At 38.7% G+C, this 15297-nt stretch overlaps 2 protein-coding genes across 2 annotated transcripts; both read left to right on the top strand.

Moving 5' to 3' along the window:
• The first annotated feature begins 4411 nt into the window (after positions 1–4411).
• Positions 4412–6964, top strand: LOC134653629 (general odorant-binding protein 2-like). Its single transcript, XM_063509025.1, has 3 exons — positions 4412–4561; positions 4906–5089; positions 6783–6964. Exons 1-3 carry the CDS (start codon positions 4412–4414, stop codon positions 6962–6964), a joined length of 516 nt encoding a protein of 171 aa, XP_063365095.1.
• Positions 6965–9398: 2434 nt separating this feature from the next.
• LOC134653237 (uncharacterized) lies at positions 9399–14935 on the top strand. Its single transcript, XM_063508564.1, has 5 exons — positions 9399–9466; positions 10387–10471; positions 12988–13151; positions 13513–13645; positions 14815–14935. The coding sequence occupies exons 1-5, from the start codon at positions 9416–9418 to the stop codon at positions 14913–14915; spliced, it is 534 nt and encodes a 177-aa protein (XP_063364634.1). The 5' UTR covers positions 9399–9415; the 3' UTR covers positions 14916–14935.
• The last annotated feature ends 362 nt before the right edge of the window (positions 14936–15297 follow it).

Genomic DNA, 15297 nt, shown 5'->3' with positions numbered 1-15297 from the left:
ACAGGATGATAATGATGATATAAGTTACTCTACGGTTTGTGCTAGTGCTGCCTCTGGCGGCAGAACATTGCAGTATTACTATCCCTATTGGATTTCGCTTGATAACACTCCCAATGCGTATGACTCTAAATGGCGTCTTAGCATTTGTCCAATCGATGTGATTAAAATCCGTCATACTCATACGTATAATGAAATAACAACGACACGACATAATATTGCATACAATATTGTGTTACCTGCTAGTATTGCTTATAGAGCAATTTTATTCCCTATATATATATATAGTTAGAGAAATATGTTTTTATGTTTTTTTTACACTATAGGTACTTTAATGTTTTGTGTTGTGAATATCGCTCAAAATTAAATTGCATATAACTGCTGCGTTATCGTCATAATTTCTTAAGCTTTTATGAAAATTTAATGTTTTGTGCTAATCATTTAATTTTGTTAGATGTTTATCTTATTGCACAAAATAATTATGATCCACAAGGAAAATATTTAGGAGCATAAACACGAAAATAGGTATTTATTAGGCCCTGTTGGACCTGCTTTTTACATCACATTTCTTACTTTCATAAATTAAATTGTTTTTGTCTCCGTAATAAAAATTTATTTTTGGATACCTAAAGAAAGTATGTATAGTAAAAGATGTAGGTACCTAAAATGTAATTTTAATTTTATTGGATGTTGCTTAATAATATTTAACTTATAATAGCTGTACTATTGTGTTCGATGAGTGAACCAAGAAGATGGGACTATTTAACAAGGTATTAGTGGCCGGGAAATAAGAGATTACCGGCAAAATACATATTTACGGATAGTATAGGGATACGAAGCTGGTAATCCCTTTTGTCGAGATATATAGGTATAGTTTTTTCTCGGAATAACATGAGTGGACATACCACCTAGAAACCTACCTACAAGTGGCTTGCTGTTATAACAGTAAAAAATATATATATTTTAAGACTTGCAAGTTAGTTGCAAGTCATAATTTAACCAGGATATGCCTACTTCCCTGCCTCGACAATAATGTAAGTAAGGTAAACGTACTGGTGCTCGACGCGGTTCCAGAACATGTCATCTTCTGTTAGGGGTGAACTGAAAACCAGCGCTGTGACAGCTAGTCTGTAACACAGCAAATGCTGAGTCCATTCCTTTTGTCACACCATTGTTATAGACTTAAGAAACTATGTTATGTCTCCTATCTACATGTATAATTGTTTGTTTTTCTCTTATCGTTTGTGTATTCTTGTATGTGTGTGGCAATAAACAATTTTTATTCTTTATTCTTATTCTTTATCTTGAAACTTAAGTCATTATCAATAGAGGTGACAGCAGGGTGTCATCTATTGGGCATTAGCATGTCGAGCACTAGTACGTTTGTTTACCTTAGGTACCACTATTATCTGATCTAAGGTACTCGTGTGTCCTTATGCACGATATTTGTACTTTTCTTGAGTGTACAATATTAATTGTTTTATTTTTGTATGTATTTCACTTGTGGAAGATTTATATCAGGGATGTTGCGGATGCAAATTTTTTGACGGATGTCAAGATTACGTACTTAGAAAACGTCAAATATTACATTTTTAGTATTTTTTATTTGAGCAAGAATATAGGTGCGTTATATTTAATAAACAGTAACTTGGCCAACTTTTCTGGATCTAGAATTCTAGACGATTTCGTAATAGGTAATGACGAAATTACCTAGCACTACGCCGCCGCTAAGACGTTCCTGCCGGCCTAGCCAAGGTTACAATTGCTATCGCTTCGACAACGAAAAGCATTATGTCTCGTCTCTATCACTCTTCCATATTAGTGCGACAGTGACAGTTGCGTTTCGATCGCTACGGAGCGTAAGCGATCGGCATCTTGGCTACGCGGCCTGTACCGACTTGTTCGACATCCGCATCCGCATAAACTCCGCATCGATTTTATGCGGATGCGGATGCACATGCGGATGTTGAAAATAATGCGGAACTTTCGCGGTTGCGGATGCGGATGCGGATGTTCGTAACATCCTTGATTTATATAAGTACCTATTTCGTTTAAAAAAGATAGTTTTTTAAGTCAATATTTTGGTTAAACATGTATTTATCGGCAAAGAATAATACAATTTAATTGAGCACATTTTAAATGTGATTAAGCCTTTGCCTCTATATATACAATAACATTATTGTTATTAATTTAATAGTAAAAAAAATCTTTATAATATACAACATTTTTTTGTAGTCTATTTACACTTCTGTAAACAGTATTAGATATGTAAATGTAGGCAAATATATGAATGGTATAGAAATGTTATTTAATCGTTATTTGTAATAAGTACTATCCTTAAAGACATTTATCTGTGTTAGATGAAAAACTAGTGAAATAAATTCGAGTTGTTAAAGTTGTATCCAAAAGTATACAAAATAAATTTAAAGACAAATGATTTCTTTTATTAGTAGTATTTTGTTATGACTCCACCCTTATTGTTTTTGTTCGTTGTATCCGGTGGGAATATTAATTCGTGGGTGATAGCTCTAAACCCCGTTTCCGTGAAACTAGACAACTTTGCCTGCTTTTTCCGAAAAAAAAAATTCTGAAACCTACAGGTGCTAATTTTGGTGCGATTTGATTAAGGATGCGGCTATATACCTTCCATAACTAATCAGAGTGGTCGACCCGGCCCGGTCTAAGGATTCTTTAAGGATGACTCACGCAGTAGTCCGTGATTTCTTCGTTGGCCAATTAATTACCTTAATGCATGTAACTGAATGAATTTATTTAATGGTTGTTTTATGCATGCAGACAATTGTTTGAATGTATTCGTTTTAATCACGCCATGGTTAGCACCATTCATTGTGTTTTTGCTCCTTTATCATATTTTTCTCTAATTGTAAGTCTACCATTAAGAGGTAAGGGGAAGACCGCTTCTCCATACAAACATAGTCGTAATTTTTCTCTCTGGATATTAACATTACCTATAGAGAGTATATTTACATAATTTTATATAAGAGTATATACTCTTATATAAAATTATGAAAAAATCAAAAAATCGAATAAAGTCATAGCGAAGGGGCCAGACAATCAATATTGATTGTCTGGCCCCTTCGCTATGACTTTATTCGATTTTTTGATTTTTATAAGAGTTAGGAGAGAAATCGAAACCCGGATATATTTTTTAATGCTCCTAACTCTTCTTATAATAATTTAAAATTCGAAAAAACATCAAACGACCGAGTGTAGCTGTGGTCCGAGATATGTAGTAAGTACTTTCCAACTTTAAGATTTAATTCATATTGCAATATGCAGTTGCTGAAATAGGTAATTTGCTATGTCCTAATCAGGGCTATAGCCGCGAAGATCGAAATTCGCAAAGTCCGGGCATCTTTCTCTGTTACTCTAATTACGCCTTCATTGAAGTAAAACAGAAAGATCCCCACAATTTGCGAATTTCTGTTTTCGCGGGAGGCCCTGGGGTCCATGAGATACTATAACTTTATTTATAACAGTTGTATGAATACCATGGTTACAATAAATAATATTATTTGTTTCTCCATTTTGGACTTCACGGGCCTATAAATCCCGGTCTTTTGATAGGCTTGCGTGGGGATATAGATTTATGAATACCATGGTTACAATAAATAATAATATTATTATTATTAGTAATCTCATAAATAAATGAGTTATTACGCGATTATTAACGACCAGTAAGGAGACCTTGTGGTTAGTTATAGATATACATCGTGTTTTTTTTAAACTCTACTAATTTCAAGGGTGCATTTACCTATGAGCTTAAATACTTTTCCAAAGACACGGGTATTCTAGTTAATTCCATTATGGAGACAATAAATAAAGAAAAAAATTTAATAAGGCCCTTATGAGCGTGTACAAATATACTTGCCTTAGGGCTTCTTTACATAGTGATTAGCATTTAGTATGAGTTTATTTATACATTTGCTACTAAACCCAAATACTGGCCTGGACGATCGATATTCCTAATGATATTGATATGTCATAGTTTTCAATTGTTTGGATGACTTAAATATAATGCCTGTGTAACAACAAAGCTATAATACAGCAATTCAATACTTTTGAAGACTACCTGTTTTTAAAACTTTTTTATTCTTTATATCCTGCTATAAAAGGAAAGAGATCGCTTACAGCGATAAGACTGCCTGTTGCTACCTTTATTTACAGTGTAAATCTGTTTTGAATCAGTTTTACATGTGGTGCAATAAATTAAATAATATTTACTTACTTATATATATATATATATTTAAATACCTACGCCATTTAGTTTCCGTAAATGTACCTATACTACAGGTAGTAGGTAGTATCTACTTAGCCATACCCCGAAGCGGAGTTTTATAAAAACACGCTGTATAGAATAAAATGTTTCTATAAAATGGTGTGATGGCGACGAATGGTCATTGTCTTCGACATGGCGCTGTGCTGGGTAGTTTTGGCTCTATTCCTGGCTGCTGGAGAGATGGAGGCGACATCTGAAGAGTCGATCATAATGAGCCGTATCACGGCGGATATCGGGAAGGGGTTTGAGAGTTGTCGGGAGGAGGTAAGTAGTTTTGTAGGTATTTTTGGGATTTTTAGTGTTCCGTACAAAACTTTATTCACGGAACACTTCGCTTCTTGCAGTTAAATGCGTTTTTATTGAAGAAATTTGAGCCTCATGTAATTTAATTTTAAGTTCAAATTTCTATATAATTATATCTAGATATCAATTTCTTCCCGCCATGTGCGAAAAGTCCGGCCCACCTGGCACAGAAACCGCGCATCGAAAACGACACCGAAATGAAATAGGCAAATGCCCGACAGTGATGGGGAATATGGTAAAAGAGCCAGCCCTGAAACCTTAATGGTAGAGAAGAAAAGAAATATGTTTGTTCTTCTCTCCCACAGACCCAATTATCCCCCGAGATCATGAAAGAATGGTACCAACTTTGGGATTATGACTTCGAGGTAGCAGTACACAGAGAGATTGGCTGCACCATCATCTGTATGGGCAGCAAGAACTTATTACTGGATAATGATAATCGCGTGGATGGTAAAATAATGTTAAACTACCTCAGGACTTTTGATAATGGTAAGATTTTATACAGATTTTATATAGTTAGAAACATGAAGCGAGGCAAATCGCCAGGCCATGATGACCTTAGCCTTGAGCACATACTTTTTTCGGGTGACGTCATCTATGGGAAACTTTGCACCTTATTTAATCTATGTTTGCGGTACTCTCATCTTCCTGCAGACATGATACATACCATTGTCGTCCCGATTGCCAAGAACCGAACAGGAGACTTGTCATCATCGGCTAACTACCGACCAATCTCCCTTGGAACGGTGGTGGGCAAGATATTTGAGCGGTTGCTGCAGCCCAGACTACTCAAGGCTCTCAGAATAGACGACGCGCAATTTGGTTTCCGTCCCGGTCTCTCGACCGATTCCGCGATCGTAAGTCTGAAACATGCAGTGGACCACTACGTGAGTAACAATACTTCGGTCTACGCATGCTTTCTCGACCTTAGCCGTGCATTCGACCTTGTGAATTATGAAATTCTGTGGGGTAAAATGCGCGGCTCCGGAGTACCTGAGGACTTGGTACGCGTGTTCGAGTGCTGGTACGGAAACCAATCCAACTGTGTGAAATGGGGCGACACGACATCTAATAGTTATAGATTAGAATGCGGGGTACGCCAGGGTGGACTTACTTCTCCGGACCTCTTTAACCTTTACGTCAATGACTTGATGGGGAGGCTGAGGAGCACTGGAGTTGGGTGTCACGTGGGTGACGTCTGTATTAACAGTCTCAGCTACGCTGACGACATGGTGCTGCTCAGCCCCTCCATCAAGGGTCTGAGAAAGCTGGTTTCAGTCTGTGAGAATTATGTTGATTCTCATGGGCTGATTTACAACGTGGCTAAGACAGAACTGATGGTTTTCAAGGCTGGAAGAGGTCCGGATAACATACCGGAAGTCAAATTAAATGGAGAGAAGCTGCGTGTTGTGCAGCGGTTCAAATATCTTGGCCATATACTGACGGAAGACATGAGGGACGACAGTGACATGGAACGCGAAAGAAGAGCTTTGGCTGTCCGTGGCAACATGATAGCCCGCAGGTTTGCCGGGTGTAGCAGGGGAGTCAAATGTACATTATTTAATGCATATTGCCTCTCTTTCTACACCTGTCAACTGTGGGTCAGGTACTGCAGGAAATCGTACAGCGCCATCCGTGTGCAGTATAATAATATATTCCGGACACTGATGGGGCTGCCGCGTTCCTGCAGTGCCTCTACCATGTTCGCGGAAGCCAGAATCCCTGACTTCTTTGCAGTGGTACGCGCACGCATTGCTTCCTTCTGGGAGGGGATGCGCCGCTCGCATAACACCATCCTCATGTCGGTGTGCCGCAACATCACTTGTAACATGTTTAGGCACTGGCTTTCAGTACATCAAAACGGAAACAAAAAATAGTAACAATTAACTATTTAACTTGCTTTACTTTGCTTTTATTTTAGTTTTAAGTTTTAATATTTAGTTTGATATGGGTGTACTATCTACTGTACGTGATGCCTGAAAATAAAACTTTATTTATTTATTTATTTATTTTATTTTATACATGTTTGCTCAGGACTCAGGACAGGTAGACAAATGACAATATAAACTAAGTATTATATTGTCAAAAGTTGTCTACCTGTTGATTAGTAGCACCAAATCATTTTATTACAAACACGTGTTCACATAAAATTTTAATGTCTATTCGATGCTTTCACTTACAGGTGGCCATCTTGCAAGCAAAGTAGCAGAACTATACCAAAACTGCGACAAACAGCACAAGGACATTGAAGACGTTTGCAGCCGCGTCATTAAGAGTTTCGCTTGCTTCAAGATCGATGTCAAGAAGGCCGGCATCGCGCCCTACGCCGCCATGATTGAAGATATGCTGGAGGAGTTGAGTTAGAAAACCAACGGCGAAAATCGAAATTCGAAACCTATACTACCTATACTATACTTACAGGATTGAGTTGCTTTCGGCCATATCTGATTGTTTCTGATTGATCTGGTTATTAAATTAAAATACATTGTTTCTTTGTTATCAGAAGTGTATGTCTACAATATTAAATAGATTTTTGAAAATGATGTATTATATTAACACTATAATTTAAGAAATAACATAATACACAAAATAACAAGGACTTCCAGTTATCTTAATTAAAGTATCACAACACAATTCTAAAACTCCTGTTAATAGCTTATATCTGTACCTAGAAGATAACCCAACATACTTTTAGTACCTAGCAGTTTAGTTTTATAGGTGATCGCAGTTCTAACCTAACCTACTTTTATTACCTAGCAGTTTAGTTTTATAGGTGGTCGCTAACTAACCTAACCTACTTTTAGCACAGAATAAATAATAGTACTAAGTACAGAACACTCACTCTCTAACAAAACGCGTCTGTTACGATCAGCACAGATATGGCCGCTAGGTGGCGACAACGCCACGCGCGGCTTATGGCTTTCCCCAAAATTGGGGCCGGAACGGATGTACTTTTAGCTACCTGTAGCAAAGCGACGAAATCGCGGAGTGAGACACGCCTGCTTTTAGTAAGTACCTAGCAGTTTAGTTTTATAGGTGGTCGCAGTTATAACCTAACCTACTTTTAGTACCTAGCAGTTTAGTTTACTTAACTTTTCAGGGAGGTCACAGTCAACTAAAGGATTTTTCTGATAGCAGTTACTTTGTAACAAGTGGTCGCAGTTCTAACCCAACCTACATTTATAATAAAACTTATTTATAATAAGATTTAATCTTAATAAGTATTCAGTTGTAAGCGAGTTTACAACTTATTATTAAACCAGTAAGGATAGCCGTGTGTGGAGTGAGCACTGTTAAGATTACATAGTTATTTCTCTATAAATAGCATCTGTGAATTGAATGTAATCAGCAGACAAAACCGATCGCGTCACTTTCAGCAAAATTCTGCAAGCAGATAATATGAAATGTGTTATCCCCGCACACAATATTCATAAATAATACACGTTAACTACAAACGTTATTCTCATTTTTATCATTCTGGACACAGATGCAGTCTCATTGAGCTATTTATAAATAGCAGTCGCCGCTCCGGAGTTTGTCCCAACGCATGTCAGTTACTGTGAATCTTGTACAAAATATTAAATATTGTGGCTTACAAAACTGTAAGTACATTTTTTAATAGTTATAGCTTAGGTAAGGGCTATTTTGTTTATAATCGGTTTTATAAGAACTAGTATTTGTCTGTGAAAGAGTCAAAGTTGAAATACATCAACGTTTTTTCATAGCGTATTGAAATAGTGGTTTAGAAATGCACCTTTTACGAGTAGGTACCTAGTTAGGATTTAATTTAATAGGTATGTACGGTCGAGTTCACAAGCCAAAGTTCGAAAAATATATTTGTCAGTGTCTTAGGCCCACTTGCACCATCCCGCTAACCCGGGGTTAAGCGATTAACCGTTAACCAATTGTAAAATTGTACTGGTAACCATGGTAACTCCAGGTTTAACCGGATAACCCCGGGTTAGGTTAGGTTAGGAGACGTGTAGGTAAATATATTCTTGGAACGTTGGCTTGTGAACTCGAAAAGTTGTGAAATAATACATACTATTATTTTCGTAGTAATTTGATGTTATGGTGGCACGTCCATACTCTGACACTGTAAAATCTGTGTAGACTTGCAGAGTTAAACCACGAAATATATTCCGGTACGGATAAATACAATAAATAATAATAAATAAATGCACGCACACTTGTCTACGTAACATCGTGATAATGACAGTATCTGTCTCTTTCAATTATTTTATTATCACGATGTCACCCATCATACATCGGACATACCTATCTATGCGTCATGTTAAGGGGGGTGTTATTCGCGTACAATGTATACCTATCAAATCATTAGATACAGATGTAATATAAACAAAAAGAATATAATAAATAATTAGGTATTGGAACTACATTTAAATACCTACATAAAACTAAAATGGGGTAACGCAGCCAGCATCTTATAGGGGCCTTGCCGCAGGGGCCTTTTTTAGATTTAGTTTAAGTAGTTTAGTTTCGTTTTTTTTTAGAATAGTTTGTATTTAGTTTAATTGTCCTTACCTTATTGGAATAAATTATACATAATAATAAAACAAAAGCACACTTTCTACAGTTTTGCAGATTTCGCTAATTAAGTAATTAGGGACCTAATGTAACTGTAGGTATATGTAAGTACTTTTATTTGACATTGTATTTTATTATGCTAATTTTAATTAACTTAATTGTTAATTCTTATTTTAATTTTTAATGTAATTATGAAAAACGACATGTAATATGAATTATTATGAATATACGAATATGAATATGAATATAAATGTTTTCAGGGTTAAGATGAAGATTCGCATTGAAGTTATCTGCCTTGCCCTGGCCATCGTAAATGCAGTAAGAGTGCCATTTTATTGTAGCAAGTACCTAAAAATTTAATATCTTAACACCTACTACTTAACACGTACATAGTTGTGACATAGTTAATAAAATGTCGACACCGCTTAAAATTATTCTGTAATTTCAACTGCTGAGAACCGGAGGCCTAGCCAAATTACAATAGTCTTTTAGAAACGTCAATCTTAATATTTGTAACTAAAATGATGTAAGGTAAACTTACTAGTGCTCGACATGCTAATGCCCAATAGATGACACCCTGCTGTCACCTCTATTGACAATGACTTAAGTTTCAAGATGACATTTACTGGGACCGCGTCGAGCATCAGTAGGTGCGTTTACCTTATGGACACAATGACGTGACTTAATATTTTCATCTCGTCTGTCATGATGTTTATAGGTAGTTTATACTTTTTGATGGGCGTTTGTCGATAACTCGATATCCGAATGTTATCTTGGCTACGGCCTGTGGAGGCGTAGGTAGGTATTCTGATTGTAATGACAGGTTTTGAATATTGAATTTATCTGGATTTGATATGTTCTTTTGTAGCCAGAATGATGTACTTTTGATACTGACGGATCGCATCCATAACAAATCTAGATCAAATTTATAACCTGCTGTTACAACGGATGACACTAAAAATCATATTGATTTTAGAACAGAATACCCTCCTAGGGCCCAAGGTCTTACCTATAGTACTTCTTCAGTTCGATGAAATTTAAACCATATTCAATTGGAACAGATTTGCATTTCCTTTGTTACCTACGTTAAATTTTCAAACAAATAAAAATCAACTCTATTCCCTGCACTATAATTAGTATTCAAATTTCAGTGGCAATTTTTGGGTTTTGCATTTGTATGGCTGGGCCTTAGGAGGATACATTGTGCAAAAAGGGTTATGAACCTTCTTGATTTTCAGATCACCACAGGACTGGCTCTATTGGGGAGCATTATCTTGATGTTCATATTTATCGCCAGTGCTCTAAGCGAGCCGAAGTATCCTGGTCAGTTAAACATTGTAACACAGATAATCTCAATATTATTTAAATACCTACTACCTATACGACAATAGGTCCTTACCTAAATAAATATCAAGTAGTCAATTTAGTCCCCCGTTTAAAGACGGTCCCTTTTCTCAATTATTTTAAGCAATATACAGTACCTACATACAGGCCCCGTAGATAACATGCCAATCGCTAACGCTCCGTAGCGAACGAAACGCAACTGTCACTGTCACACTAATATGGAAGAGTAATAGAGAGACACAAAGCAATTCGATAGCGAAGCGCAAGCGATCGTCACCTTGGCTAGGCCGGCAGTATCGCAATGATAGCCTTGTCTTACCACACCATTTCTATCTGACAACTACCTACGTTGTCGTAGCCATCGCCTTCTAGATAATGGAACCTTTCACACGACTGCACACCAGTACTCTCCATTTGTCCATTTCCGTACACTCCTCAATATTTTCTTTTATCTTTTGCACCTGACTGCGAGTTGTTTGCCGACCAAAGTCATAAACTTTTTAAAGATGTTTTACCTTTTTGCGAATCAACAAGCGCATTGGCGCCCCTTAGTGTAAGGCCTGAGTGGACACTCGAGTTGGGCGTGCAGCGGGGCGGGGCGTGCGGCGTGCATGTTAAACAAATGCAAGCGTATAGGAGCGGCCTTAGTGCACGTTGCTCAAATTAGGGGCAGTTTGGCACCATTCGTACACTTTTTAGATTAAGATTTTTAAAAATGTTGGTTTTAAAGGGAGACTATTCCTTCGGCCATTATGACATAGCAGATACCTTTCGCTACTTATTAAAAAAATTAGAAGTGAGTAAATTTTACAACAAAAGAGCAAATTCAATTTTAGTAGAAGTTGTCAAATGCCCGAATCTACCCCTCAAAAGGGGCAGGTTCGTACATAGGTCGGGGAACATTCAGACAGTGCGGGGTAGCTTAGTACATGTTAAATAAAACAGCAAAATAAATATCAAAAATATTTTAATTGCCGTTTTAACATTAATAGAATTGGATTTTCTTTTGTACTCAGTGTATGTTTCTGTATATGCTTCAATACTTCTACAAATATTTCAGAATTGATCCAACCAGTTCTATTTGTAGTCCCAAGACTACCTTCTGGAGCTCCTTCCATAAAGTGGTCTTTATAATGTACTCGAGGAAACACAAACAGTGGAGGAATGGTGTTTCCACTCGCTGAGATAATGCCGCCAAATGTAACCAGCTCACCTCTTTCTGCGGAGACTATTTGTCCGACTTGCCTTTGTGTCTTTGCAGCTAACACTTTCGGAGTATCTAAAACAGTCGATATACCAGACTCATCGAAATTAAATATACGATCTGCAGTAAACCTGTGTCTTTCATATACAGTTTTCAAATTATCGAAAAACTCATTTACAACTGTTTTGTTGAAACCAAAAGCTCTGGCAGCACTTGTGTTTTCCGGTTTTCTTAAACTTAAACGATTATTTCTCTTTCGAAATCCATGGATCCAGTCAATACCTGCCAATCCAGTTTCATCCCATTTAGGTGGATATTTTCGTTTCAATGCTTTGGCATACTGATATGCCAGTGCTCTGACTTGGAGTAGTGTGAGCCCGAAATGCATTTTCGAACTTTCTTCAATGTATTCAATCAACTCTGACTCTTGATCGTTAGAAAAAACTTGGTAACTTGTGAATTTAGACTGATATGTATGGTTCGGGCCAACCTCATCACTTTTGTTCTTTATTTTCTTTACTCGACTTTCCAAAGTTGAAGCTTTAACATTGTGTTTATCCGCTGCCTTTCTATACGACAATTTTCCTTCTAAAACATCTTTTATTGCCTGTACCATATCATTTTCATTTACTGTTGTACATCTTGTGTTTTTTTTCTTATAATTCCGCACCATTTTTGCAAATTTTCTGAAATAAAAAAAAAACTTGTTACTAGGGGTACATTCGTACAGTCATGATTACGAGTGAGGGTACATTCGTACGCGTATGAACGTGCCCCAGATGTAGGCGTACGAACCTTCCCCGAAGGTCAAAAATAAAATATTTTACCTATACAGAAAGCATGCAGATAAATACGCAAAATGTGTACTTTATTATGAATATGATAGTAATTACTTACCGTTGGATAATAAACTTATGGAATTTGACACTTCACTTAAGCACGGAACATCCGAGAACATCGATAAATAAATTACTTTGGGTGCGTGAAAACACATAACGTCCTCTCGTGTCGCTCGCGGTGGCCGCACTGACGGCTAACTTCGTGTGATACAGGTCGCTACCGGCACCTACTCACACACACAAAGCCGCACAGATACGGTTGTCCTAGTACGCTGTAGTAGTGACTGTACGTAGGTTCCCCGTGTACGAATGGTGCCAAACTGCCCCTACTCGTGAGCCCGACGCCACGCTGCACGTCCCGCCGAACGCTCCGCTCCGAGCGTCCACTCAGGCCTTACACTTAGCTGTACCTAATGCTGTAAAATTTTATTTCAATAAATATCAATATGCAGGTGAACAAATATATGATGGCAGCAGTCAAGAAACATATCAAAGCATGTTCGGATCAGATGAGACCCTGTTCAACACGTTTTTCGGGACCTTTATTGCCATATTGGTGCTGGCTTCACTTATCTCTTTCATCTTTGCTGTGCTCCTCTGCAACGGAATTTGCAACGTAAGTCCGGTACTTTACTAGGTTTTTTTTCTTTTTTAAGCAAGCAAAATTGGAATGAGGACAAAGTTTATTTATTTATTTAAACATTATTGCACAATACATGAAAGTATAAATGGCGGACTTAAGCCAGAAGACTTATCTACTAGTCAACCATGGGCTAAACCAAAAGATCCGAGTTAAAATTCAAAGGTTATAGAACATTTTATACAAGCTAAATTAGGCACCAAAGACGGATGGAGGTAAATATTTTAGCTAACCCTTGTCTTAATGTATCCCATTGATAACGGGATATTACTATGAGGAAACAATTGATTTAGGTACCTATTCTAGAATATCATATAAATAATAACCTGTTTTACAGCGCCAGCCAGGGCAAGTAAAGGCCTACTTCATCTACGGCGTGATAACGACAGCAATGGCGGCCCACGTCACAGGCGCAGTACTGTTCGACGGTCGTGACCTGCAGACTGGCCTGCTGTCGCTACTCTGCTGTGGTGAGTAATACAGGGTGAAGACCTACTTCATCCACGTGATAACGACAGCCATGGCGGCTGACGTTACAACCACTGTACTGTCGACGGTCGTGACCTGCAGACCAGCCTGCTGTCGCTACTCGGCTGTGGTGAGTAATCAGGGTGAAGACCTACTCTACAGCGTGATAACGACAGCAATGGTGGCCCACGTCATACCCGCTGTACTGTTCGCGGTCGTGACCTGCAGACCGGCCTGTTGTCGCTACTCTGCTGTGGTGAGTAACACAGGGTGAAGACCTACTTCATTCACATGATAACGACAGCCATGGCGGCTGACTTTACAGCCACTGTATTTACTGTTCGACGGTCGTGACCTGCAGACCGGCCTGCTGTCGCTACTCTGCTGTGGTGAGTAATACAGGGTGAAGGCCTACTTCATCTACGGCGTGATAACGACAGCCATGGCGGCCCACGTCACAGGCGCAGTACAGTTTGACGGTCGTGACCTGCAGTCCGGCCTGCTGTCGCTACTCGGCTATGGTGAGTAATACAGGGTGAAGACCTACTTCATCTACGGCGTGATAACGACAGCCATGGCGGCCCACGTCACAGGCGCAGTACAGTTTGACGGTCGTGACCTGAGGGCCTACCGCGAACCACGTTCGACGTGTTGCCTCTCTGTCGCACTTGTAAATTCGTACGTAAGTGTGACAGGGAGGCAACACTTCGAACGTGGTTCGCGGTAGGCCCTCTGCAGTCCGGCCTGCTGTCGCTACTCGGCTATGGTGAGTAATACAGGGTGAAGACCTACTTCATCTACGGCGTGATAACGACAGCCATGGCGGCTGACGTTACAGCCGCTGTACTGTTCGACGGTCGTGACCTGCAGACCGGCCTGAGTGGCTACCGCGAACCACGTTCGACGTCTTGCCTCCCTGTTACACTTACGTACGAATTTACAAGTGCGACAGAGAGGCAACACGTCGAACGTGGTTCGCGGTAAGCCCTCTGCTGTCGCTACTCGGCTGTGGTGAGCAATACAGGGTACCGTGTGAGTCATAAATAAAAAAGATTTGTAGTAGATAATGAAAGATCTTACGTTCTCAATGTATAATGTTGTTTAATGTGCCAGATGCAATGTTTATGGCTGTAGTGTTTCACCAATTAATATAATGTATTTCTCTTTTCAGTTCTCCAGTCGCTGTTTCTCGTACTAGTTTACAAGACTTACACTAAGTTGGGGAGAGAGGCGATGTTCAAGAATCACTCCCGTCTGATAGAGAAGAGCTAATTTTAGACGGTTGATATAACTGACAAATTGTATAACGCGGCCTAGCCAAGATGACAATCGCTATCGCTTCGCCATTCGATGGAATCGCTTTGTGTCTCTTTATCACTCTTTCTTATTAGTGTGACAGTGACAGTTGCGTGTCGTTTGCTACGGAGCGTTAGCGATTGGCATGTTGTCTCCGGGGCCTACTTCTTATATCGGGGCCTAATATATATATTATTATACTCTTTGGGCCCAGCCAAAGTGGCATTCGTTGTTGATAGAAAACGCTAATCGAAGCGTAGGTACTTAAATAATGTACCTACCTATAGTAAAATAGTCTCATGACTTTTCGTGGCGTCTGTCATCTCGATATTCTCGATACATTTTTTCTTTACGTTTG

The sequence above is a fragment of the Cydia amplana genome, chromosome 13 (assembly GCF_948474715.1).
Source record: "Cydia amplana chromosome 13, ilCydAmpl1.1, whole genome shotgun sequence".
NCBI lineage: Eukaryota > Metazoa > Arthropoda > Insecta > Lepidoptera > Tortricidae > Cydia > Cydia amplana.
This window is presented reverse-complemented; position numbering and strand designations above follow the sequence as displayed.

Bases quoted from the DNA above. Each gene is read 5' to 3' on its own strand.
- LOC134653629 (XM_063509025.1), top strand. From the start codon at position 4,412: ATGGTCATTGTCTTCGACATGGCGCTGTGCTGGGTAGTTTTGGCTCTA. The intron at 4,562-4,905 runs GTAAGTAGTTTT...TCTCTCCCACAG, and splicing joins TTGAGAGTTGTCGGGAGGAG to ACCCAATTATCCCCCGAGAT. The intron at 5,090-6,782 runs GTAAGATTTTAT...TTTCACTTACAG, and splicing joins CCTCAGGACTTTTGATAATG to GTGGCCATCTTGCAAGCAAA.
- LOC134653237 (XM_063508564.1), top strand. From the start codon at position 9,416: ATGAAGATTCGCATTGAAGTTATCTGCCTTGCCCTGGCCATCGTAAAT. The intron at 9,467-10,386 runs GTAAGAGTGCCA...CTTGATTTTCAG, and splicing joins CCCTGGCCATCGTAAATGCA to ATCACCACAGGACTGGCTCT. The intron at 13,646-14,814 runs GTGAGTAATACA...TTCTCTTTTCAG, and splicing joins GCTGTCGCTACTCTGCTGTG to TTCTCCAGTCGCTGTTTCTC.